Source organism: Varroa destructor, unplaced genomic scaffold, assembly GCF_002443255.2.
Source record: "Varroa destructor unplaced genomic scaffold, Vdes_3.0 BEIS01000002.1, whole genome shotgun sequence".
In the NCBI taxonomy this organism is placed as follows: Eukaryota; Metazoa; Arthropoda; class Arachnida; order Mesostigmata; family Varroidae; genus Varroa; species Varroa destructor.
Window position 1 is genome coordinate 58,303,145 of NW_019211455.1, and position 23,763 is coordinate 58,326,907.

General features: G+C 40.6%; 1 protein-coding gene and 2 long non-coding RNA genes across 12 annotated transcripts in view; 2 read left to right on the plus strand and 1 right to left on the minus strand.

The window, feature by feature from the left end:
- Window positions 1-23,707, minus strand: LOC111245488 (uncharacterized). Of its 10 annotated transcripts, none has more exons than XR_015320622.1 (6): window positions 20,691-21,096; window positions 19,447-19,698; window positions 18,527-18,644; window positions 11,565-12,335; window positions 3,187-3,431; window positions 1-960 (listed from the first exon to the last, which is right to left on the minus strand). XR_015320622.1 is itself a non-coding variant. In XM_086979567.1 (4 exons), exons 1-4 carry the CDS (start codon window positions 20,777-20,779, stop codon window positions 901-903), a joined length of 519 nt encoding a protein of 172 aa, XP_086835693.1. In that variant the 5' UTR covers window positions 20,780-21,013; the 3' UTR covers window positions 1-900. The 10 variants fall into 10 exon arrangements, 5 of the variants coding, with proteins under 5 accessions (XP_086835693.1, XP_086835695.1, XP_086835694.1 ...); XR_015320623.1 differs by lacking the exons at window positions 1-960; window positions 3,187-3,431 and adding exons at window positions 8,015-8,554; window positions 10,918-11,047; XR_002671357.2 differs by lacking the exons at window positions 1-960; window positions 3,187-3,431; window positions 20,691-21,096 and adding exons at window positions 8,015-8,554; window positions 23,567-23,707 and having other exon boundaries at window positions 11,565-12,269.
- The window catches only part of LOC111244797 (uncharacterized), an 84,674-nt gene that overhangs the window by 45,975 nt on the left and 14,936 nt on the right, over window positions 1-23,763 (plus strand). The gene's annotated exons all lie outside the window — the stretch shown is intronic.
- LOC147758061 (uncharacterized) lies at window positions 18,259-19,769 on the plus strand. The gene is made up of 2 exons (XR_015320638.1): window positions 18,259-18,397; window positions 19,183-19,769. It is a non-coding gene; the product is annotated as an uncharacterized LOC147758061 (long non-coding RNA).

Consider the following 23,763-nt stretch of genomic DNA (forward strand, 5'->3'; position numbering starts at 1 on the left):
TATTTTACAAGTTTTTTATTTTTTCGAAAAAAAGGTCAGCGATGTCAATGACTGTAATTATCTTGCAGGAATTAGATATGCATTCAAATGAATAATTCTAAACATACCACTTAAACTTCGTACAAGCACTAGCTATAGGTATATGACATTCGAGGACAACTTATGGTTAAGATTACTCCCTTTGTACCGATATACATGTGACCTTAACGAACAATTAACTATAGAGTCAATGAGATGTATCCCGAAATGGATCCCGAGTTCCCTGGAATTTCCTATTCAAATCGTAATGGTTTCATAAGGTCCTTGTGCTAGAGCCAAAGGATTAGTGAGTCACCAGTTGTAGTCACCCCCCGATGTGAACGGATGGTTGATACGATACAGACGACTGAAGCTACGAGGAGGATAAAAGGAGGGCTACAGGAAGGCACGCTGAAAGCGTTACGTTGTCAATGCTGGTTGCAGACGACGGTGGTACCTCGCCGTGCGAAGTGCGAGTGAAGCGCAGGCGGACTGTTCTGAGGGGATGCTACGGTGACACTGCCTCTGCTGTTAAGGGCAGGATAGAGAGAACATTGCGGGCAGCCAACGAACGGAGCAAACCCAAAGGGCTTCCGCTCGAGGGCAGCCGGGCAAAGCAGCTTAGCTTACCCAGCTACAGAGTAGCGACCTCTCCTACCGCCGCTGACACTGCTGCCCATATGATGCCTGGCGACGAGTTGTCTCGGCAGAGAGCGTCTATATAAGGCCGCCATCGGGGGCCGATTAAGGGCAGTTAGGGGCCGAGGCACCCTAACGGTGGGTATGCTGTTCGATGCTGTGATCCAATGGTATGCTTGCTGTTCTCTCGCCAAAACTCACTATAGCCGCGTTCTCTGCGCTTGGTTACTATAACTGCTGCTGTTACTGGTGAATGAGTAAGGCAGAGCAAGGCTGGCGGGGCAGGCCAAGTGGCCAGACAACCTGGCAAAGGACGGCAACATTGGTTGTAGTATTCCGCGATTGGAGTTAAGCTAAGGGGTGGCTTTTCGGAAAAGGCAAAGCGTACTTCGGAGGGTTTCAATTCAGCTGAGCTAGGAAGTCGAGAAAGCCAGGGCAGGATAGGATATGGGGGTCTGGTCTCTCTGAGAAACAGTGGGCAACCAGGAATCGGCAGCTCCCTTCTCTGTCTCTCTCGCTCTGTCTAGCTCTGTTTGAGGATTGAGATCCGGGAAAAGGGAAGGGACTAGAGCATTTTAGGATTTTAGGGTTTGCTAGAGAGCAGCGGAGTGAGAATTGAGCTGCGAGGGACGAGAATGGGGATAGCAAATCGGGGCGATCGCTGGGCATATCCCAGCGACGCAGTGATGTGAGGGGCATCAGGGCTGGACTAAAGGGGGAGTGAAGTTCAAAGCGGAGGGCGACAGACCGGGTCTGCTGGGTGATTCGGTGACTGGAGTGGCTGCTCTAGGAAATTCATGTGTGTGACTGTGTAGGTGTGTGTACGCGTGTGTTTGAGAACGCCGAGGAATCGACAAACGGCAAGCCTGGCAAAGGGATTGCATTTAGTCAGGGCGTTCGAGCAGACAACAAGGCGAAGCACTGCGCTGGGCCGGATTTTAAGTTGATTGTAATGATGGATAGATGAGCTGGCTTAAGCTTCCATTTTGCTCGCACACGGCCCCCATTCTGATCTTTACCCTGAAGAGAAGGTAAGGGAATTCAGGCAACACTCAGGCAAGATTATATCGCTTTTTGGCCCTTATAAGGGCCAGATACAGATGGCTCCTATGCTTAGAATGCTAAGCTGCTTAAAGTTTTGCTACCATTCAATGTATTCTATAATAGTGACAATGAAACTGTAGAATTGAACTACGGCCTTGTGCCAATTACTTGAAAACAGGCCTCATCCAATATAGACATTATATACGTAAAATTGCATTGAATAAAGGGACGATGATTGTGGATGTAGATAAGAAATGTTGGCGCCTTACGGAAATGCATACTATTAGATGTTAAACTGTTATATCAAACAAAAAAAACAACAATAACTGGTTTTGATACCATTTAAAAAATCCCGAATATTCCTGATCGCATGCACTCTCTAATAAGTAATTCAGTTTAGGGCTAATGCATCTAATATAGGATACAGGCGATTACTTGAGAACTACTAGAGGCTTTTTTTAATCCATATTCTCCATAACAACAAAGCCGAGGTCAACATAGAATTCTAAATATTATTTCGTAACATTCCTTTTTAGATGGACTGGTTTGCAAGACATTTTTATACGAGGATTATGTTTTTTCGGTGGCATATATATTTTGGCATATATATATATATATATATATATATATATATATATATGGGTATCTGTAGAAATTTATGTGAATGTAAGTTCATACAACTTTATATTGTCATACTACATATTTAAAAAGACATTTCTCTTGCCATTAGGATTTCTTTCGACTATAGATTTATGTAATCGGAGACATTGGCCATAAGAGCCTTATTCAAGCCTTCATCGTCATCAAGTCGACTCATCAGAATCACCAGTTAAAAACACTGCCTGTTCATTCCAATTCAGACGCTCGCGCGTACTTCAGGTTCTAACATAGATCCATTCTCTACTTCGAAACGGATCTAGTTATGATAAATATATTTTTAGATAGGACTAATCTCAACTGGTGATAGAGAGCGATACAACCAGGGCGAATATAAACAGTTTGGTACATTTCTCTTAGAACTCGATACTGTTTCATTAATAATCATCGCTGAAGTAAAGATACTAGACAATTTACTGCCAACTGTACTAGACAAAGAACAATTTTTTGCGATCTGTTCGGACATTGTATCGAAATATAAAGTCGAACCCTTCTACTACACAATCTCTGTTTTGAGGTAAGCAATGAACGCATGAAACGATTGGCAGTCGTAGTGTAATCTAGGCTGCGTCAGAAGATGGGGAATTGTCAGATCTAGAAGCTATATTGCTCTAAAAGTCTTGGAAGCAACGACAACGGTCCCTATTATGTTTTATAGGAAGACTTAGTCGGAGGGAAAGATTCGGTTATGAAAAGGACGTATTTTGCGAAAATCAACACTAAAGGCTATTTCTAATTATTGTGGATTACGATCATTTGCTACATCGTCACTGCCAAGCCACAAAAGGCAAAAGGGGGCCGTTTAAATTGCTGGCTAATCAGACTCGCCTGTGCTGCAGTTCGTATGCCACCGTGCGCCATCTGGCGCAACGACTGACGACGGGCCCGGGCGTAAAATTTGAAGCACTTAGAACCAAATACCAATTCCCGAATTCGAACGATTCAGCCTTAGCTCAAACATTTCACAAAGGCTACTTGTATGCAGCCCGATAATCCTTCCTAACGAATTCTTGCAACGATCAAGATAATCTCGCAGCCTAAAAAGTAGAATTAGAAAAATGAACAGAGGTCTTCTGAAACGGAACATAGTACAAGATGGGGTTAATTAACTTCAGTAACTTGTAGTTCCAAATACGTACAAGAATGTATAGAACATTACGGGTTCTAAGGGATAGAGGGGCGATTTCTATGATTTTCTGTAAGAACGTTTTCTTTACGCGAAGTCCGACGACAATTTGATGAAAACGTCTAGTGTTGCTTTGGCATCATGTTAACGAGGAAGCTTCGCGTAATGATAATACAGTGCTTTTAACGTGAATGTCCTCTAAAAGGTATGTAGGCACATTGCTAAGCCTATTCAGGTCATTACCGTATTGTACATGAGGGGCCGCAAGGCAGACATGACCCTTATTACGCTGGTAGCGTAACGGACTCTCTAATTAATGAGACCGTTAATCCTAGGTAACCTTATGTAGGCTCGTAACGTTCATTGTTTCCCAAAGGGGCGCAAGAGACAGATTAGTCTATAATAAATTTCTGGACGCTGAAGTACTGTAAACAGGTAAGTGTGAATTGACAACTTTTAGAGAGTGTGGTAGACTGCCTAGACCCCAAATTAATACACTTTTGTAAGACTAGCCGAACACGTATCATGCTATGGATTAAAATTTTAACAATTACATTTTATTATTCAGTTATTTGTAACTTGTCATATATTTTAGAACGCCAGCTAGAACAAATATGAAGTACGGCTGAGTAACAGAGATCCTTCGACGACTGGCTAGCCATGGGCTAATAAAAGCATCTTCGCGATACTTAATACCGCAGTTGTCTCTCCTTTTGATTCAACGCCACTTGAGTGCTTTCTATTCTCTTGATTGGACAGGAATAGGCTTTTTGTATAGAATCCATTATTATTACCCTTGAAACGCTTTTACCTGTGCTAAGAACATCTTGGGTTTTCTTAAGTGTAATTATTTCAAGACTGCATCAATTTGCGCGCGCCTAACCAGATCCCATTTCCGGTTCCTATTTTCGGTGCTACAGCCTACATCCATCGAACCATCCAGCGAACAATCTCACATTTGGTAATTAGCTATTTGTCAACGGTGTGTTGAAATTGTGACTAGACTACAATGTCTCCTATGAACATTAGCAAAATTCTAATTACGTGTACAAAATAGATGACCAAAAGGCATTCTATTAACAAACAGTGCCGTTAGCATCTGTCCATGATAACTATGTAACTCTTGCTTGTAATACGTTATGTATGAGTACAAACGTATAGATATCAAACAAGTAACGTATGCAAGCTGATTTTCCCTCCCTGCATCTGCAGTGGACGCGGTCGGGCGCCGAGTACACCCTAATGTAAAACCGTGAGGTGTACGAGGCATACCAAGGCACAAGTGCCCTAGGTAGCTAGTAGGTATTATACTGTGTGGTGTTATCAAAAACGATGTTATCTGCCGTGTTTTATCGCCGCAGAGGGCACTGTAATTAATCTTGACTTATCACCCCATTTAGTTCAGAGCAATACACATTTGTAATCCAACCGCCAGCGATAAATAGAGTAAGGGGCACAAAAGCGAATCCATATATCTATACGTACACAATGCCAACGAAGATGAGGATGCTTTTTTTCGGAAATCGCGAAGCACTCCGACGAGTGGTTCTCGTCTATCGTATCTTGTAAACTTAAATCGTGTCGTAAACAATTCGTTTCTAATAGGGAAATAAAAGCGGTGAATAAGTTCTCGCTCGTGGAAACAGCAAAGAACCGTATTCGTAAGTCGTCCCTATCTGAAATCTCTCGGTATCATTTATCTCTGGCGGACGTATCGTTTAACAATGCGTTTTAATGGGTGTCTCCAAGCGAGCGGGTGCACTTCGTAATTGCCAGAAGGTGTTAGCTAAAGCACATATATATTTCGAAGTTAACATAATATCTGTAAAATGGTTGCTCCAAATACGCTACTATACGTTGGTCCTATCTGCGAGAACATCCATGAACAATGTCATCCCTTCCAATCTGTTGAGGTATAGTCACATAATATTTCATATTGACTGCAGAAATATGGCTCGTAAAGCTGATCACACTTTTCGACCTGTTGTTTACAATCTGTTCGTCGGGGCTACTCAGTTTCTGACGTTGTCGAAAACTGGTTGGTGGTAATCACAGTTAAGGGGGAACGGATACGCCATCCACTTCAGTACTAGTTTGCTTTGAAAGCGCCGTAAGCAAAAGTAATTTTTTTTTTTTTTTTTTTTAATGAGCCCTTTATGGTTTCGAATATTTGTATTTGGTGCTTGACTGGTCCGAAAAAATTTGTCTTCACAAGTAGGATTATTTCTTAGATCAGACTCTTCACCTCGTTCAGGTTCAGGTTCACGTATCCGAGGTGGTCCACATCGGTAAATTTCAGTATGAAAAAATCTCTATAATGCAGGCCACAGAATTATTGACCGCCTGTCAACTACTAAGCTTTGTACGGAGTACCGCTCCGTATGTCTCGCGGCCGGTAATAATCGAGATATATATATATACATATATATCGGTCCTAGCAAGCCGAAGGACTGTGAATTCTATTTGAAATTTGTCATGTTATTTTAATTTTACCATTTTCAGTACAAGTTCGATGTTCGCATGAGTGAAGATGTAGATATTAACAAAAGCTATTATAATCGAGTTGCCTAAGATGAACAAACCCCAAGAAATAAATCTTCCGTATGGTCCCTTAGTCGTGTGTTTCCTGAAGAACAAGTCTTCATTGCAATCGAGGTTACCACACTGTTTGAAATCGATAATAAATAAATGGGAAACGACAATACATCTGCTTGAACGTTACAAGTTGGAATAATAAGGAGAGAGTAAATAGTCGCCCTGAAAGTCTTTTTACTTTGGGTGATCAGTGAAGCCAAGAAAATGTTTTTTTTTTTTCTTAACAGAATTTTTGTCTATGAACACACATATAAGGTACACGGTTAAAGTTAGCTTTTGTTACGCAAACACAATTACGCAAGAAGGACCGTTCATACGCTTACGATACTTGACGAACAGAGGTGTGAATTTCAATACGGTATAAAAATGTAGCCCTTTGATTTATTTATAGTATTCACGAGTAAATAGTTCGAACATGAATGCATTGGAAATTATTTATATAATAGACAGTTTGTTTTAGCCACCTCATTGGAATGTGGGTCGAAGGCAAACATGGGGGCGATAAACAATTTGGTATGTGCATGAAGCGGAACGTTCTGAAACGCCCTTTTCCGGCGGTTATGCTTTATTTCCTGTTCAATATAAGTGAATGAGTACATTATTGAAGTGCGCAATCGTTGATGACAAAGAAGAGATGTTTTAACTAAAACAATAGGCGTAATAATTGAAGCGGAACTTCAGATTCTTGGCCAGAATGAAACTTCGGAAATTTCCTTTTTTAGTAAAAGTAGTCTTTGTGCCGATGCATGTGTCAGTGAATCTGCAGTATTTACAATATATATTCGTTGCTATGAATAATTTACCTCAGAGAAATAATAAGATAAATCATATACAATATAGGTTGAGCGTGAAAGGTCAATGAAGACACATACTTTTTTCTTATGTAAGCGATCAGGCTTCTTCTGCTTATTTCACAAATAAAATAATGAAACTGAATGAGAAAGAAACAGGGAAGATGAACTGTTCATCGAAACTCCATGAAGACTAACTAGTTAAATTGTGGATAATGTCATCAAGCTTTTATTGCGAAGGCCATTTATTCGCCCCACAGCCGCATCATCGTGACTGTGGGCTCTCGACCACTATTCTAATATCATTCTGCCATTTTCCTTGTGTTAAAAATTTATGCAATTTACGCGTTAAGGCAGCCTATAGCCTTTATATGTAGATTGGTATTGCAATAGATATGGCGGTACGGATAGTTTCGTCTATACGAAACGGAGACAGTTCAAAAGGACTGTTTGTAAAGATGCTTAGCAATGGGGACGTTTCCCACAGCTGTGTAAACTGCCCCTACTTCCCAGAGTACGTACATATGACTGGTTGGGAATTTATACAGATGATGGAGAAAAGTTATTTTTTAGAATAGGTTGTTCTTGTTGCAAAATAGCTCTAAGGCGCCGTTGTCAGACATAATGCTCTGCCGATGGAACTGGAGTAACTTTCCATCATGTATATTACCAACGTAACATATCCTTTCCTTTTCTACTGCCTGTAAAATATCCCTTTAGCAGTATCCAGGCGTCTCTTATTCATGGTAATGACAAGCTGTTATATATATATATATATAAGACGAAATCTTCAACGTTGTAGAGGCAGCATTTTCGTAGATAAAGCAAAAGTTTGTAAATGTGTAATTATATACGGAAATTTGCCAAAGCATTTACTTCTTGGTATTTGGTTCATAGTCTGAGTGGCATTTTTGAAATAAGGTCGAACGATTTTGCTGTAGTCTCTAGTTATCTGCGAGTATAAAAATCTCTCGTATTATATACTGAGGTTTTTGGTACGTGTTCCTAAGCAACCTGCAAATACGTTTTTAAAAGTAAAAGGTAAGCTGTAAAAGTGAAAAAAAAAATCATTTTTTGCTGTGAAATTTTTTCTTTTGACTTGCAGTTGTCGTTCCACTAAAGAGTAAACAAAAAAATCGAATAGTTTGTTTATTCGGTTATATATATCTCTATTTTATTTTGCTAACAAACACACCGTTTGTACGTTTTGGTCCATATTTCAGCGTCGACTGGTGATTATGCTGACAGTTGGCGTTCACTTAGCAGTTCTCTTCCTGTCTGTCGATCTATTTACGTCTGACTCTTTACGATACAGTGTCAGCTAGTTCTCTTTCTTCGTTTCCAGCTTCTGCCAATCTTCATTTGACTATAGCCGAGACGAAATGCCCACCCGGTGCTTTTTTCCCCATCTCAAGCTAGTCACCTCTGCTTGGAATACTTCTTCGCCCAAGGTGTAGCTTTACTATAAGCTTGCGAGGTGTTTGAGGTGCCGGCGAGCTTCCTCTTGTCCTCAGCAGGGGCGTTCATCGTCGTAACCCGCCGTCACTCGGGTCGGTCCTACTGCTACTGCTACTGCTACTACTAATACTGCTTTGATTTTCACGCGCCCTGATTCAATCGTCAGTGCTGTGTCCATCAGTTGTCACGTTATCCGTTTAGACTGCCAATGCATTGTGAGTGAAGCCTGCGAAGTTCGCGCAAATTTGTTGCAAAAGAGGGAAAGGCAAGTAAGCACATGGAAAATGGCCGTTTTCTTCGACTTCTCCTCGATAATTTTACTGGCAGTGACCAATTTGTCCTATAATAGCAGTTACGGACAATGTTTGCAATGATGACTAATACCGGTGGTACTTGCTCATGCCTCTATCCAATTTACTAGCTACATTATGGTAAGTTAAATAGTAGCTTACACAGTTTACATTTGTATACGTATGTATGCTATAGGAACTTGATCAGAGTGTGTTCTTAGTGTTCCTGACTGTTCAGTTGGTTGGAAAGATTTTGAATATTTTTATATAAGAGTAAACTTCATAAGCCTAATTATAACACTGAATATGATGTGAATGATGGTTTAGAAACTGTCAAAACTGCAATCAATCACATAAACAATATTTTGCAACTGATATTTTCTATAATCCCAACTTAGTTATTTCAAAGTATATATCAATGGAAAATTAAATCGTGGAGTCATAATGATTCGCAGTAAGTCATGCCGTTTTAGATATATGGGGGGCCACAATCTCTTTTTTGAAATTCCCTGACGTCGACAAACGCAGCTGTTCTTGAAAGTGTCTATATATTTAGTAAATTAACCTTGTTAGACACGCACGTATATTTAATACTGACTTTGGATACAGTTTTCCCAATTAATAAATTTAATCGTAATACGTATTCTAATTTCTTTGCATATCTATCTTCAAAGGATAGCTTCCGTCTCTACAATCTGTTCGCTTTATTTTTTTTTAAATTTAGAATAGTGAATTAGGAACCACCCCATCGTTGAGAGATCTGTCGCGAAATCAGCGTGTCGACTCAGCTTGTCAGCCCGCTCTTTAGCACACCATTATAGATAGCTCTATATATTTTCATAAAGGGATACACCGATAGAAGAATCCATGTATACCTTATATGAACGTTGTATAGCTGGCGAAAAAAGTAGGGCTTAATATTTGCTTCACATCATTTGCGAATGTACAAAATTCCGTGAGTGTAGCATATATTGCACAAGTTCTCAAGTTCAAGGACGACGACCTTAACTCTTGCTTTACCTAGACCAGTGATAAGTTTTGGAGAGTGAGTTCAACTTTCTTTCCATGTAGCATTGACGTATGTTTAGGCGTCAATGGAACGTCGTCGTGTGTCCTGTTTCTATTGTATTCCATTACTCATACGGATACTTTCGTCCTTTCGATGTTTGTGTTATTCGAACGTCTTCTGCAGCCGTTGCCGGCGGCCGCTTAGTGTACGGCGGCGGTACCATCTGCTAGCATCCAGCATCTATGCTAGTAATAACAACAGGTGCTCTTCTGAGCTATCATATTTGCTGCGAATCTTTATAAACCTTATCATTATTTCTACAACGATTTCTTCTAAGAATAGCCAATTAAATTTAAAAAAAGGTAATAGCCCTCAAATAGGTTAGCTTGCGGAAAAACCCAATGCCACTGCAACGTTGCGTAAAGCAGCAAACAGCGAAATAAAAACGTATGCTAGAGTTTGTCCATTACATTAACGGGATTTCGCGTGGTTATAATTTTCCATAGATTATAAGCTTTAAAAGAAAATTGGTTCTTTTTTTTGCTCATACTTTTGTGAGGTTAGCGTTTCCTGGGGTTTTTTCTAACGAAAACCCCAGACAGTTAATATTGGGCCACTTGATATTGCGAAAAATTTGGAAACTACAAAATGCCTAGTAAATAGGCTTCATCATTCAAGGCGTCGGTTTGGAAGCTGTAAACGTAGCTAAAATAGACTGCAATCTCTAGGGTTTTTCTTAGCCAACGATAGTGGACTCGGTTGCCTAAAAATTTCTTTAGATCAGAGATTTTGAAGTAGTTGCATGGTCTCAGTTTTCATATGGACAAAACACAGGTATGAATCTATTCGTTTTTAAAAATAAAGTACGTCAAAGGTTTTATTATATTAATTTTTGTAGTTTTCGAAGCCCCTTTAGCATGAGTGAAATTTTTAATTAAGTCAGTGGTATGGAGTTCGCAACAACAAACTGAATAAACATTTTAAATACGTAAATGATTGTTAAACAAAGGCCGTCCGTTGATAAAATTAATTGGCATGGATATTACATTTAATAGCCGTCAGTAAATAAGCAAGATCTTTCTGATACTAGGCACTCAGGTAGCGAAATATAGGTTAGATAACTAAAGGCACGAAGGAGATAACTTAGCATGAAGTCCTGAACTGACACACCGAGCTAGAAATTTATGAAAGCTTTAAATATACATCGGCTAAAATTGGCTTTCTTTGTTTTTAGCGTTACGTAGAGGTTGCTAAAGAGTTAAGTATGAAAAACTTGAATTAAAATTGCACCTGCGAAGTGACAGCCTCATTCTGATCGATGCACGCGTGACAAATTCTGCATATGCCCTGCTTATACATAGCTTCCACGAGACGAGGCTTGCAATTCATGCTGTCGTTCGATTGACTCGTGCCGATAAAACTTATAAAGAAATAAGTGATGTAAGAACTGATAGTGGGCAACTTGAATACGCAAATGATAGAAAAAATCGCTATTCTGCGAAAGTTACCCATCCTTGTTAAAGAGACACCTCGACAGATTGAACGTTTCCTGGATAATCGACTAATAATCATTCAGTTTTAAATGAATTGGCGGTCTTAGGTGAGGTACTGAACACCGAGAGCAATTATTTTTAAATGTGTGTCATGAAAAAAATGCTCTGTTACATATGGTTCATACAGTCTATATAATCATTCTGTTGAATGCAAGCAATCTATGTATCTTTGAATTTCTCAGTCGATTGTTGTTTTAATATATCGAGCTAGCCATATTAGCTATTTTAGAGCTGTGTTGGTTAACAACAATTAAGTTGATCCTATCAACTTAATTGTTTTTAAATTAAATCAAGGACGTGTTATAACAGAAACACTCCAACAAGCTTACTGGCAACAGGAAATTATCTCTCAAACTTTAAATTTGTCTATCTGTTCGCACTTACCAGTTTACTATGGGAATTTGTAACAGTTGATTCCAGAAAGATATTGCTTTTTCCGTTTGACTTCTGTTTCTCCATAAGAGCACGATGAACATTCTACGTTGAACGGTTAGTATTATTGGTGATCTTGCTACGCGGCTTATCAGCAGTTCTAGAGCAATCCTGCCTATCGCTCTTGATGATTTTAAGGAGATAACTGAGCATACGGCACTGTCATGAAGTTGGGCAGTTTCTCAGTCGGCCATCTCCCTCGAATATCACCTTTCACTCTCCTCTAACTGAGCCTGCGGGCCTTGATGCACTTGCTTGACCGTTCCGTGGCTCGCCTCGTTGTCTTCCATTAGGGTTGAACTTGGTTCAAAAGGAGGTCAGACGAACCTAACAGTTTCTAAGCGTATATACACACCTACACATAGCATTGTAGTATATTTGAAGCATACTCCTCCACCTGAGATGCTGATTATAGCCTGCGGGCTCTGAATAATAATAATAACAGCAAGACCCTTTAATTATCGTCAGCTCAACCTTGCGTAAGAGCAGACCGCGGCGAGTTACGCATATTTTGTTCCCGTTGGTGCCCCCTTGTCCGTAATAGTGGTGGTGGCGATGACAGTGGTGAACAGAAGACATCAAGGGGAGGTTCAGTTGAGGATCCGTTGAAGAAAAGCTTCTGACGGTGGAAATCCCAGATGTTGGCTGGGTTGAAGCCTGTCGTACGTTTAATTCGCTATGCTTAGAATGCGAGGTATATTTAATGCAGAGGGGCGAAGAGGCCTGCTTGAAAAAGGACTATGTTTAGCATGAAAATGGGCAGGAATTACGTTGCTTTCTTACAGAACATGCTCATTCGCGAACGGCTACCGCGCAAACAAGCGAGTATCGGTTCCATTTGCCACAGCTGGGAATGTTCCAAATGAACCACAAAGAGCATTTAGTAGTGATGAGATGTCTTAGCGATCCCCAGCATGCTTACAGTATGTTAAAGATTTTGATACAATTTAGAACAAAGCGACCACCATGATTGGATTATGAACTTCCACCGAAACCAGTTTAATTATATATGTTATTAAGCTTTCTCAGAACCGTTCGTCAAGGAAGGTGACCTTGAACAATTTCTGAAATTACGAAATTTCATATTAAAAGATACCTGCGCATTGTATATGTGATAATATTTAATGTGTGAGACGCTGTGCTGTAACATAATGTTCGATTGAAATGCTGACAAATATCGACAATTTTTATCTTTTAGCTAACTAACTTAAAGCCCTCTAGCAAGGATATAAAATGCTAAAAGCAAATAATAGTACGGAATTCAATTATGCCAATTTTTCGATTTGAGGCAGCCGTTGAAAAATGGTATGTCTGGTTAATCTCTTTCAGCACAAAGTAGTATCCTCGTCGTCCGGCGTGCATAAAGGCTATTATAGACTATTTGAGGTCTCTCAAAGGCTTTTGTCAATTATTCCCGCAGGCGCCCTTTATACAGGCGTCAAGAGGCGATGCTCTGGCCAGCATAGACTTGTCTACGACACGTGACGTCCCTAAAGTCGAAGCTGTGTGCCATACGCCCCTGACAATCCGCGCCTTTCAGACTTCAACTTCACCAATTGAATACACAGAGTTTTCTTCCTCAGTTTCTGCAGAAAGCGCATCCAAAGGAAATTAACACTTGTGCCACGGACCTGGCTGGTTGTTAAGCAATATAGATCACGTTTATTCAAAAAGGGATGTAATAAGCATGATATAAGCAGTGGCATAGAAATTACGGTACTTGAAAGGGGTTCACATATTGAAAACTATAAGTTGTATACAATTGTACCGTCCCCTTTTGCAATCATTGGCATTGTAAAGTGACTCAGGGAAACAGCCGGGTTTCATTTGTGCTTAGGTCGAATGAATGAACTGATAATTTCAAAGAATAGTTTTCAATTATTTTTCTGCTGTAAAAACGTTTGACCCTGGCCACGTAGCGTACATCTCAGAAATAAATAGTTACAGCTCTTCTCACTTCGTTGTAGCAAGTAGGGTCATTCAGTTCTTCGAGGCCTATTTTAGGGTCACATTTTTAAACAGAGGTGCGCAGTAGCAGTCGTGGCCTGCGACTAAAACCATCAGCAGATGTCACAAAATACCAGAACTCTTGATTTTTTTAAATCTATGTCTCACCTTACGATCCGTTTGCGAACGTAAACGTTTGCGCCTAAGTAGGAAAATGCGGCTCTACATATATAAAAAAATATAGGTTTCTATATACAAAATTGCCAAAAATTAAACAATTTACCCCTTTAGCAATAGCAGACGTCCCCACAACTTGAGAACCGCTAGCTTGATGGGAGAGAGACCGCGGGCTACAAGAATCACTTTATAAATGTTTGATACATTGTCTTGGCTCACTTGAAGTCCCGGAATTTGTGCCGATTGACATACAGATCGAACAGCTGATGCAGTATTGCTATAGATTTCGCCAAACTGATCGTCCGTACCTGATTACGTTTCAAATACAGTTTCTTTTTTCATAAGCTATAAGTTGATCCTGCTAAAGGACGGCTGCAGACTAGTCTATTCCGCATTCGTGATGAGCTCTAACAAAACGGAACAGCTAGTCGTACGTGAATAATTGTTTATCGCATAGGTAATGAATTAGGCAAACTGTACCAATAAAAACATTCAGGCGATCTATTGAATATAGACGTGTTCAAAATAACGCGTTGACGTGCGTAACCCCCATCGACGCTTGGCTGAGAGGCGATATTGTCGAGTCGTCCAGACGTTAAACGGCACATGAAACGACCTTTTCGGCCATTGCTACCACCGACTCTTAGGAAGACGAGACATAATAAATAGGCTTTGTAACAGCTGTATTTTTGCAGTCGTGACTAAACGTTCTGTATTCTAATTAGCATTAGTTTATTTTTAGTTGCGAGCTACAAGCACGCTTTTCAGGAATACGAACGATTGCTCCTAGATATTACTTGTTGGCCAGTCGTCCAGCTCGGCCAAGTGATTTCAAAGCTAATTACTTTACGCAGGACAACGATGGTGTTTAGGATTACGTAAACTATTAGGTTCAAGCCACAATGAACGAAGAATCAATCTTAAAGTTGAAGTGAGATTGCGTCCTTCGTCAACTTGAAATTAATGTGTCTGTGAAGAGAAATTTGCAACTATTCGTCAGAAACAATAGGTCGCCTGTGTAACAGCAAAAGCAATTAATAGTTTTATTACGGAAATTCCAACATCGCATATACGCCAGTCTGCAAAGCGTCGTCAAGACCACCTCGAATAAGATAAGGCCTGCTCTAATCAGCTGCAGTCTTACAAATACATTGTGTAATTGCTTTTTTTTTTTCTAAATTCGCTTAGAGCTTCCCGTTTGATGTCTTTCGAGGGAAATATTCTCCCATTCATAGTGCCCTTTCAAAGCTTGTTTCACCTCGCCAACATCTGACCGTTTCTGCCGACTGACTTACACCAGTCAGCCAAACTTCGTACAGTTAAGTTGAATAGTACCTATTTGGTACACTGTTTGTTTTTTTCTTGGTGACACATATTAACTATCCAAACACGCAATTTAAATGGGTGACTTTTTTTCGAAACCAACATGTAACACAAATAGAACACCTGATTAGCTTACTAATGTCCTTATTTAGAGTTTGCATCAATCACTACGACCCATTATTGCGTTATATTAAGTAAAGGGCTCAGCTTGCTTGTTATACGTATAGGCGAAGCGTCCCTCGTTCCTGCAGATTGCTTCCTTTCCCATCACTGTTTTGATAATATCTATTTTAGATAGTCAGTCGTATACGTATTGGTGAATCTCATTTCTATATATAAACTGCTAGTGGAACAAGCCATTCCGGACAGGTGCAGTCAGCTTAAATACAGTTTGACTAATCGTTGCGCCTTTAATAATACATATTAAAAGCAGAGACCCGACGTCATCGCAGACGGAGTCACCGAGCGTAAGTAGCCTCAAACACAGGACTAGAAAAACAGACACAATGGAAATAGGTAACCCTTTTCTCACCTATGAGACTGACGGTAAATTTAGATCTCTCTATTTCTCTTCCCATTGAATTTTTGTTTCCCCACAGCTTATCTGGCCTCTAGAATAACGTGGGAACTAGATGTATGAATGTGCATGTTAGTAGGTACTGCAAGCTAAGTGAGTTTGGATGGCAGTAACTTCGATACCGAATAGGATTCTATATTTCCGCTCAATTTGCCAACACTTTCAAACACAGACTCTCCGCTATTCCTCCTCGAGGGAGCGACGGCTGGGCCATCGCGATTCCGTTCCCGTTACAAGCAGGCCAACAGCCTGCTAGCTGCTGGCAGAGGAAGCTGAACTCAAGCGCCCACTGCCACCCCGTAGTGCGTAGTGGTTCCGCTGCACGTGTCTGTGTCGGCTCGCCGGCAAGATTGATGGAACTTAACGACCGCTGGCTCTCATTTGTTTCGAACAACCCTTTCGTGTCCGTACAAGTCCGATTTGGTGGGCGAGAACTTGTCTACGTCTGGGATGTGAGGGGGCGAGGGCAGGGGACTTCAGCTAGGCGAGTCAACTCTGTACTCTGTGTTACATTGCGCACTGATAATGCTGACTTCTTGTGCATTTTGTGTCTATACCCACTCCTTTCCCACGTCCATTCCCCCGTTTTACTCAACTGCGATTACTCTCTTGGTAACTGCTTCTTTCGATCTAATCGATCCCAAAGAAACAGTTGTACAGCGGAAAAATTGTGTCATTAGCATACACATATATCGATATATTGATGTATATGTAAAGAACGGATTCATGGAGATAATTAAACAAGAACATTTTCTTATGTCTTGACTCTGTCTCGTAATAACTTATGAAAAATCACCAAACAGATAAAGGACCTCCGTAACTTTTCCTTAATGATATTGCGTCTTTTGCATAGCGAATATGCACTGAATATTGAAGCTGGAATTGTCGTTACGACGACGCTCGCTTTGAGTAACGTACAAAATAGAAAAATCAAATTAAAGCACGCTTTAACATGATGCTGTCCGTTTAAATTCAAGTTCGAATTAGAGATTAAGTGTTTCATTAAAGAACTTCGCAGTTAGTAGAGCCTTTAAAATGAAAAGCACCTGCGTTTATTTGAACAAGGTCTTGTCTTGAACTTGCCGTCAATTTGCGTACCAACCTAGCATCAGCCTACGACGTCGTGCCTACTTCGCTTCGAAGGCATGTTTTTTTTCCGTCGAGTTTTGTTTGCCGAAATTTTCGTTGGCTTCCTTTCTTCATTTTCGAAATTCATCCGGGCGTACTCATAGCGTGCGTTGAATTGTTCTGTAGACTCAGATTATCCTGTAGTGTCTTTAGCTGACTAATCCTTCGAGAATGCCACCATCCAGTTTCCAGAGCCTAGGGGATGCACAACCCTGTTCATCGAATTCCGAAGGTGGGCGGAGCGTTTCATTTCGTACATTCTTGCAGATATATGTGTGTCCTTTTTTCGTGTCGTTTTGTATAGAGTCTCTTTTACGTTACATCTCTTTTGCGGATAGCTGAGTATATAGAAGTTAGGCGCTTACATAAGTGACAGGAAATCTTTTAACAAGGACATAAGAAGTTAGTAGTTTTCAGGTGTAAAGGTTAGGCACCTTATGCTAACATTCATAGTAATAGTAATAATGGACACATTGAATCACCTCTGTGTTCTCTTGCGCTTGTTATTGCTGACGCTATTGATATGGGCCTTGTTTCTTTCCATATAACGACAATTATCTTTGCGCACACCGATTTCGTAGTACTTTAAGTATCACGTATTTCGCTGTGTGTTAGATCAGTTCTAGATAAATCAACGGCACCGTTTGATACGTGTAGAAGTTGCAATCCTGCGAGAGCATTTTTTTTCAATTCCACTGACAGCTACGTGAAAATTAGATATCGCTCGTTGGCACAACAGAAAGCTAGCTCTTCTGTGTGTTAATTAATAAGCTAGTATTTCGAATTGCCAAATAACCTGGAATATGATAAATGGCCAGATTAGCCACAGCTGGCGGCATATGAATTCTCATGATACGGGGGGTCGGATAGATTTTCCTAACCAACACATGTGGCGTCCGGGGCACAAAGGTAGCCATAGCAAGAAACCCCCCATCAGAATAAAATAGAACTGAAATGAGGATTTACGAGGGGCTTATATCTTATTTTCTACCGGCAAGCATACCAGCTGCGAGCCACATAAAGATGTGGCATCTTTGCTGTTAATTAACGAGGTTAATTGCACTCTAATAGTTGTTGTCGTATAATTATCGACTGCAGTACGGGATAGGTGGGTGCCGGAATATGGGACTGTTGGGCAGGCACTATGCATACGCGTATCAGCACCAGACAGTAAAACGGTTTACAGAGAAGGTTATTAGGGGTGATGATTGATGGCGGAAAAATCGAACGGATACGCGACTGTCATTTCGTAATCGTACGACGATGCTCACAGCAGCTTAGTAGGCGTTCGAGTAAGCGTTTAATCCTTTCAAATGCGAAACATCTATTGTTAGATCAACACAGGGCGAGTTATAAACTAGTGTGTAGCAAAGCGCAGCCATAAATAACTCACAGGTAAAACCAAGCACATCTAAGCTCATTATGGCTAGTTTAAATTTGTTTTTAAAGCGTAATTGCTAAATCGAGATACGTACTTGTCTCTGTGTTACCTGAGTCGAGATCATATCTTGTTGACCTACAAGGGTGTCAACGTCTGCGGATACTGCATCGTTAGATCAGTTTATAACCTGGGTTGACCAATTCGAAATCTTACTCAAGCACTACCACAGCCATATTAGCCACCGGTTGTAAGGTAACTGTATGTTTGTTCTTTTCTAGAAAACTCGTTAGTCGTCTGTTTAAACAAACAAGCGAACCGACACCCGAACAATCAAATACACAGATGCACAGCCAAATAAACGTGTAGATAGAAAATGTTTACCTCTAGCTCTGCGTTCTGCCCGTAATTACTTTGCTCATGGCAAACTGCTCGACCCGACTCAATGGCGACACTGGCTTGCAACAATGTGCTTATGTTGAATTTTCCCTCAGCGACGATGCTAACAAAACACACGGCGAAAAACAATTTAAGTTTGCGAGCATTTTCCGCTAGAGGATTCTACTGAGGCCACTAGTTTCAACGGGTCTACAAGCAAATCGATTGCATTTTCGCTTGTACTACAGCGAAACCTGTCTTCTTAAGTAAAATGTCTTAACCCAGTTATAAAAGTATTAGATGAATCACACTGAGCTGAAAAATCGTGGTTTTCAGTACCATTTTTCTGTAGGCCGATTTATTTACTCCATTTTCAAATATAGGGTCAAGGGAATTTCCGATACATAATGGGGGGCTATTATTAGGGTTGATCTGTATCAGAAGCGGTGTTTTTAAATTGAACAGGACGCAGTTCCTATATGGATACGCTAAGCATTAAACTGCGCCAGTTTTCTGTTCAGCTTTTGATTTGTTTTAGACTAATCATAAAGCTAAGCATCAATTTATTTTCTAAGTATACGGTTCTAATATCAAATGTTAAAATATGTACATTCGCCTTTTAAAGCTAAATTTGCAAGTGCTTCCTTATCTGTGAATTGTAGGTGAGGTGAGACTCGTCCTAGACAAGCTTCGACATGTTTTTCTATGTTGTGAACGTGTTGAACGTGATCCACTTCGGTAACATAAGGCCTCAGGGATGCCGGTCGAACACTTAAACGTGACAAGGCCTTAGTGGCCACGTCCCATTCGCTCCCATCAGGGCGTTCGTACGTTGCCACGATAACCAGGCCACCACTGGGACAGTTATGGCAAATGAGTGGAGAATGGACGGAAAACGGACGCGAAGGGCAAGTGACGCCACTTACCTTGGGATGAGTGTTGCTGGGTGCGAATCGGTTAGTTCACATTTGTAGAAAATGGCCTTGTGAAAGAGCCGGAAGGAGGAAAAGCTGCCTGTCGCACGTGACGTCCGACGTGCCGCAGGGATGTGGCGACGATTAATGCCAACGGCTGACGCGACCCTAAGCCAAGCCACGATGTCGCTACAAAGGTATCCTAGTTGCTTCTGACGATTTCTCAAACTGCGCAGCATACGTAGGCCCGCCACTCTTAAGCCACTGGAAAAATGATGGTGTCTTGAGAATCGTTAAGAAGCTGGTCAATATAAAAAAGGAACTATACAACGTTACTTTCGTATTGGTTTCATATGCTTGTGAATCTAAATGCGTGTGGAAGGGGTCTGTCATACACAGTTCGTGATAAAACGAGTTAATCATCAGGGGTACGAGGCCATGAAACAACTAGGTGCATGCAATTTTCATCATGTTATGGTAACTTTTATTATTCTGTATCGCCAAACATTTTGTCCTGATTTTACTCCTAGAGGCAAGCTAAATTTCGAGTCTAGTTAATCACTTTGAGGTCAGGTTTGCAAGTAGATTTTTCTTCTCTAATTATATGTTTAAGGTTTAATGGAATAGAGCGTTGGATAGGCTGCATTTGATTTTAAATCCGCAACCAAAGGGCCGTCACCACATTTATAAAATCCGTATGCACGCCAGGAGTAGTCAAATCGACTATTAGTTTTAACTTAGTCAGTTAGGAATAATACCTGCCACAAATCATTGGCTCGAGTGCTAAACTTACCGACACTTCTTGTATACCTATCCTTACCGTATCCAATCAAGACGACCGATCCTTGATAACGCTGTCGTTTTTGTAATTAAATATAGATATTCAATGGTATTCGAATGGTGTAAATTTTAGATGTCAACTTCATAACGTTTAAATTTGTTTTTCCTAAACAACTTGCTAACAACCAAATCGACAGATGACAGTGGCTTTCGTGTTAATGAACGTGGATTATTTTTTATCCGTTATAGAAACTGGATAGTTTGTTTCGAGTTTAGAAACGCGATACTATGTTAACAGGTTCGACTCTAATACACTGCAGACCTGTTGTCTTTTTTTATAGATCATTTACTTATGTAATCATTAGCTACAAACTGGTTCATAGTTTATTTTTCCCTCAACATATTTCGTTTGTTTCTCTCGGTCTGGTTGGCTCCGTGCCCATTTCTGGGTATAGCACATGATAGATAGAACAAACCGGCTTTCCGTCGTAGCCCAATGGCTTAGGCTAGCGCGAGCGTCTACTGGAACTGAGCGAATCCATCTGCATATTACTTGTGTGCCCATACTCTCAAATGTATGCGCGGATAAAGAACCATGGAGACTTAAGGGGTTTCAGCCGCCGAAAGAAGAAGTGATCTAAAGACGAGACGTTCGGGAATGCGGGAAAACGGGGCTGTTGGAGAGGGGGGAGTAACGTAATCGCTCTCCAGATCCTCGTTACAGAAGCGGCGACGACGAGCAGGAAAGGGTAGAGGATAAAATAGTCCCTCTCTGTTAGCTAAGAGCAGAGATATAGGCTCCTGTGTGCAGTACATCTCCATAGTGCCACTCGTACGCTTTGGCTATACGTTTGTGCAGTCCCTTATTATTAGTTTCAAGATCGGAAAGAAAGCACGGGAAATTTTCTGAAAGCATTTGACAATTCCAAAGTATAATAAAACGACTTTTGCGACGATGGCCAAGTTCAATATAGTCAGTAATGTAGGCAATTGGCACACAGAATATAACTACAAGAATGTGGCTTTTTAAATTTCTTTAAAATCAACTTACTGCTTTAGATTTGCTTTAAGGTATCAACGGACACAGCAGTACCCAGTAGTTAGTAGAAGGTAACTAGAGATCGGGCTTCGGATGTGGGAATGCGCAGCTAGGCTTGTAATAGGCGAGTTACGGATCGATCTTTGCGAGACACACCATCCGGTTTCATTGGCTGACTTGACCATAATGTAGTTCAAAACGTTTTCGGTACTGTAATTGTACTGACAGTTATTTCGGTGGCAGACATTACGGCTGCTACTCGTGTCATGACAATCGCGATAAATATCGAAGCGCCAGACTTACGTAGACCAGCTATTAAAGTGATCGCTGCAATGATGAACGCGCATGCGTGATACGCCAAAACTAATTATCCTGACTCATAAATGTGCAAAAGAGATTCGCTGGCTTGTAGCTCAACAGCAGCCTTGCTCTGTTTCATATTTGTCTGACCGCTGTTCATAGGCAAGGTTGGAAGGAGTATAATAGTAAACTTGACCTATATGCATTCTGCTCGGATAGTATAGATAGTAGCTCGGATAGCTAATTTAGTTGAAAATCGTAGAGGTTGCTCGTTTGATCCGATCTGTATAAAATCAAGAAGAAACGGAAAGCCCTAAATGTTCGCTTAAACTGCGTATGTAAAGGATCCGATCAAGATTACGATGATGAATTAGAATTTGCAAGCACCCAGTGACTCCACCTATTTGTCTTTTGGCCACCTATTTGGTATATTTATTTGTCTTTGTTTGACAATTCGAAGACGTTAAGCCTCTAAGTTACTTGTTACCTCTAAGTTACCTTACTTGTTATAGCGCTTAGGGGTTATTCTGCAGAAATTAACAGTAGATATTATAATGTAACATTGGTGCAAAGTTGCTTAAATTCCGTTGTTGGACATCACCGTAGTGGAGAAATAAATTAAAAACTAGTTAAAGCCCGCCGCATCTACAAATGTCATTAGCAATTTTTGCAAGTGGATGTTGAGTAAATGTAACCACTAGCGGTGTCATCCGCTGCTCAACGTGTGATTCAAGCCTACGAATAGACACAGCGTCTTCAAACGTCTGAGCCCTATAAATGGTAAACCCGATAAGGTACTTCACTAATACAGGACTAACATTTGGCTTTGTTCGGCACGTTTCTGTCGCCCGTATTTTCCAATGATTATCATTTTGTCTTCCCGCTCTGCATTGCTCAAGTTGATTTCAAATACATGGGAAGGTATATTTCGATAAGTCAGTTCACTATCTAAGAGATTGTCAGAGAATCGGCTAACCAGACACAGGTCAGCGAAACATAATCTAGTGCGAGTTTGGAGATATGCGTTTTTACGCTGTCATCACGACCGCAAACGGGCTTACTCAACGTTTGTTCGACGCACACAGCGTAACCTCATACGCCAGAATTGTTTTTTTGCGGTAAGATGTATTTGAAATGAGACAAAAACTGTTCGATTGGTCCAAAGGTTTTACTGGACCTGGGTCCAGTAAAATCGGTATCGATCAACAAAAGTAGCCTGCAAAAATATCTTGACATCTTGGTCAGTATTTGTTGAGGTAGTAATTTTGTTAAGTGAATAATATTACAGACGAACACGCTCATTTAAATAGGGGTAGTGCAGGCTACAGAGAGACAAGCTTTCTGTTTTTCGGGTTGCATACAGATAGAACGCTCAATCTTACTATATATATATATATATATATCGCTTTGTTATTGACGTTGTTTTCGAAAGCATCGTTACAGGGTGTTCTAATAACCGGTTTAACTTAAGTAAGGTCAGTGTCATTGACTTTTGATATTAGGAAACGTAAGTAATATGGTGATAATGATGATAGTAATAATAACGGTACACTATTAAAATCCCGAAAAAGCCAATATGACTTTTTAAAACAGATCATGGTATATATATATATCATCAAACGATTTCTCCCCCGTGAATATATTTATCATTAAGAATCATTTTTAGTTACGACTTGCCACAAGCAGTAATGAGGCTGGTTATAAGCTGATGGTACATGGTTGCTAAGACGCAGAATAGAATTGTAAATCGATCTACAATATTATAGGCCGGTACTAAACAGGTCCAATATCTTCACTTGTAAATAGAAAGTATCTGCCGCGCGTACCTGAACTAATTAGACCGAGAAAAGGCATAAGAGCGCATTTTGCGTATCGTATCATCAGATGGACACATCTTTATTACTCGACAGTAACGTAAGTACTTCGGATGGAGACATAGCGTTTTTGTGAACGAATAATTAGTTCTATTTGCTCGTCAGAATGAGCCTTGCAATTCTCTTAGAGCAAACCTACCTCAGTCCTGTGTTACGCTGCAGAATGGGTGCATACGCCGCACGCAAGTTGCCTAATGTCTGCCATAAAGATCCGTCCGGGGGAAAGACTTTCGGCTGTCATTACTTCTGATCCTTGTCGATCGCTCCTTGCAATGCCATCTTGACACTTCGTCTATCCTTCGCTGTGAAGGCCAGCCGAATTAGAGAGGACGAGAG

Bases quoted from the DNA above. Each gene is read 5' to 3' on its own strand.
- LOC111245488 (XM_086979567.1), bottom strand. From the start codon at position 20,779: ATGGGCACACAAGTAATATGCAGATGGATTCGCTCAGTTCCAGTAGAC. The intron at 19,699-20,690 runs GTTTGTTCTATC...TCATTTTTCCAG, and splicing joins TGGGCTACGACGGAAAGCCG to TGGCTTAAGAGTGGCGGGCC. The intron at 18,645-19,446 runs GTAAGTGGCGTC...GTGTTTTGTTAG, and splicing joins CCAGCAACACTCATCCCAAG to CATCGTCGCTGAGGGAAAAT.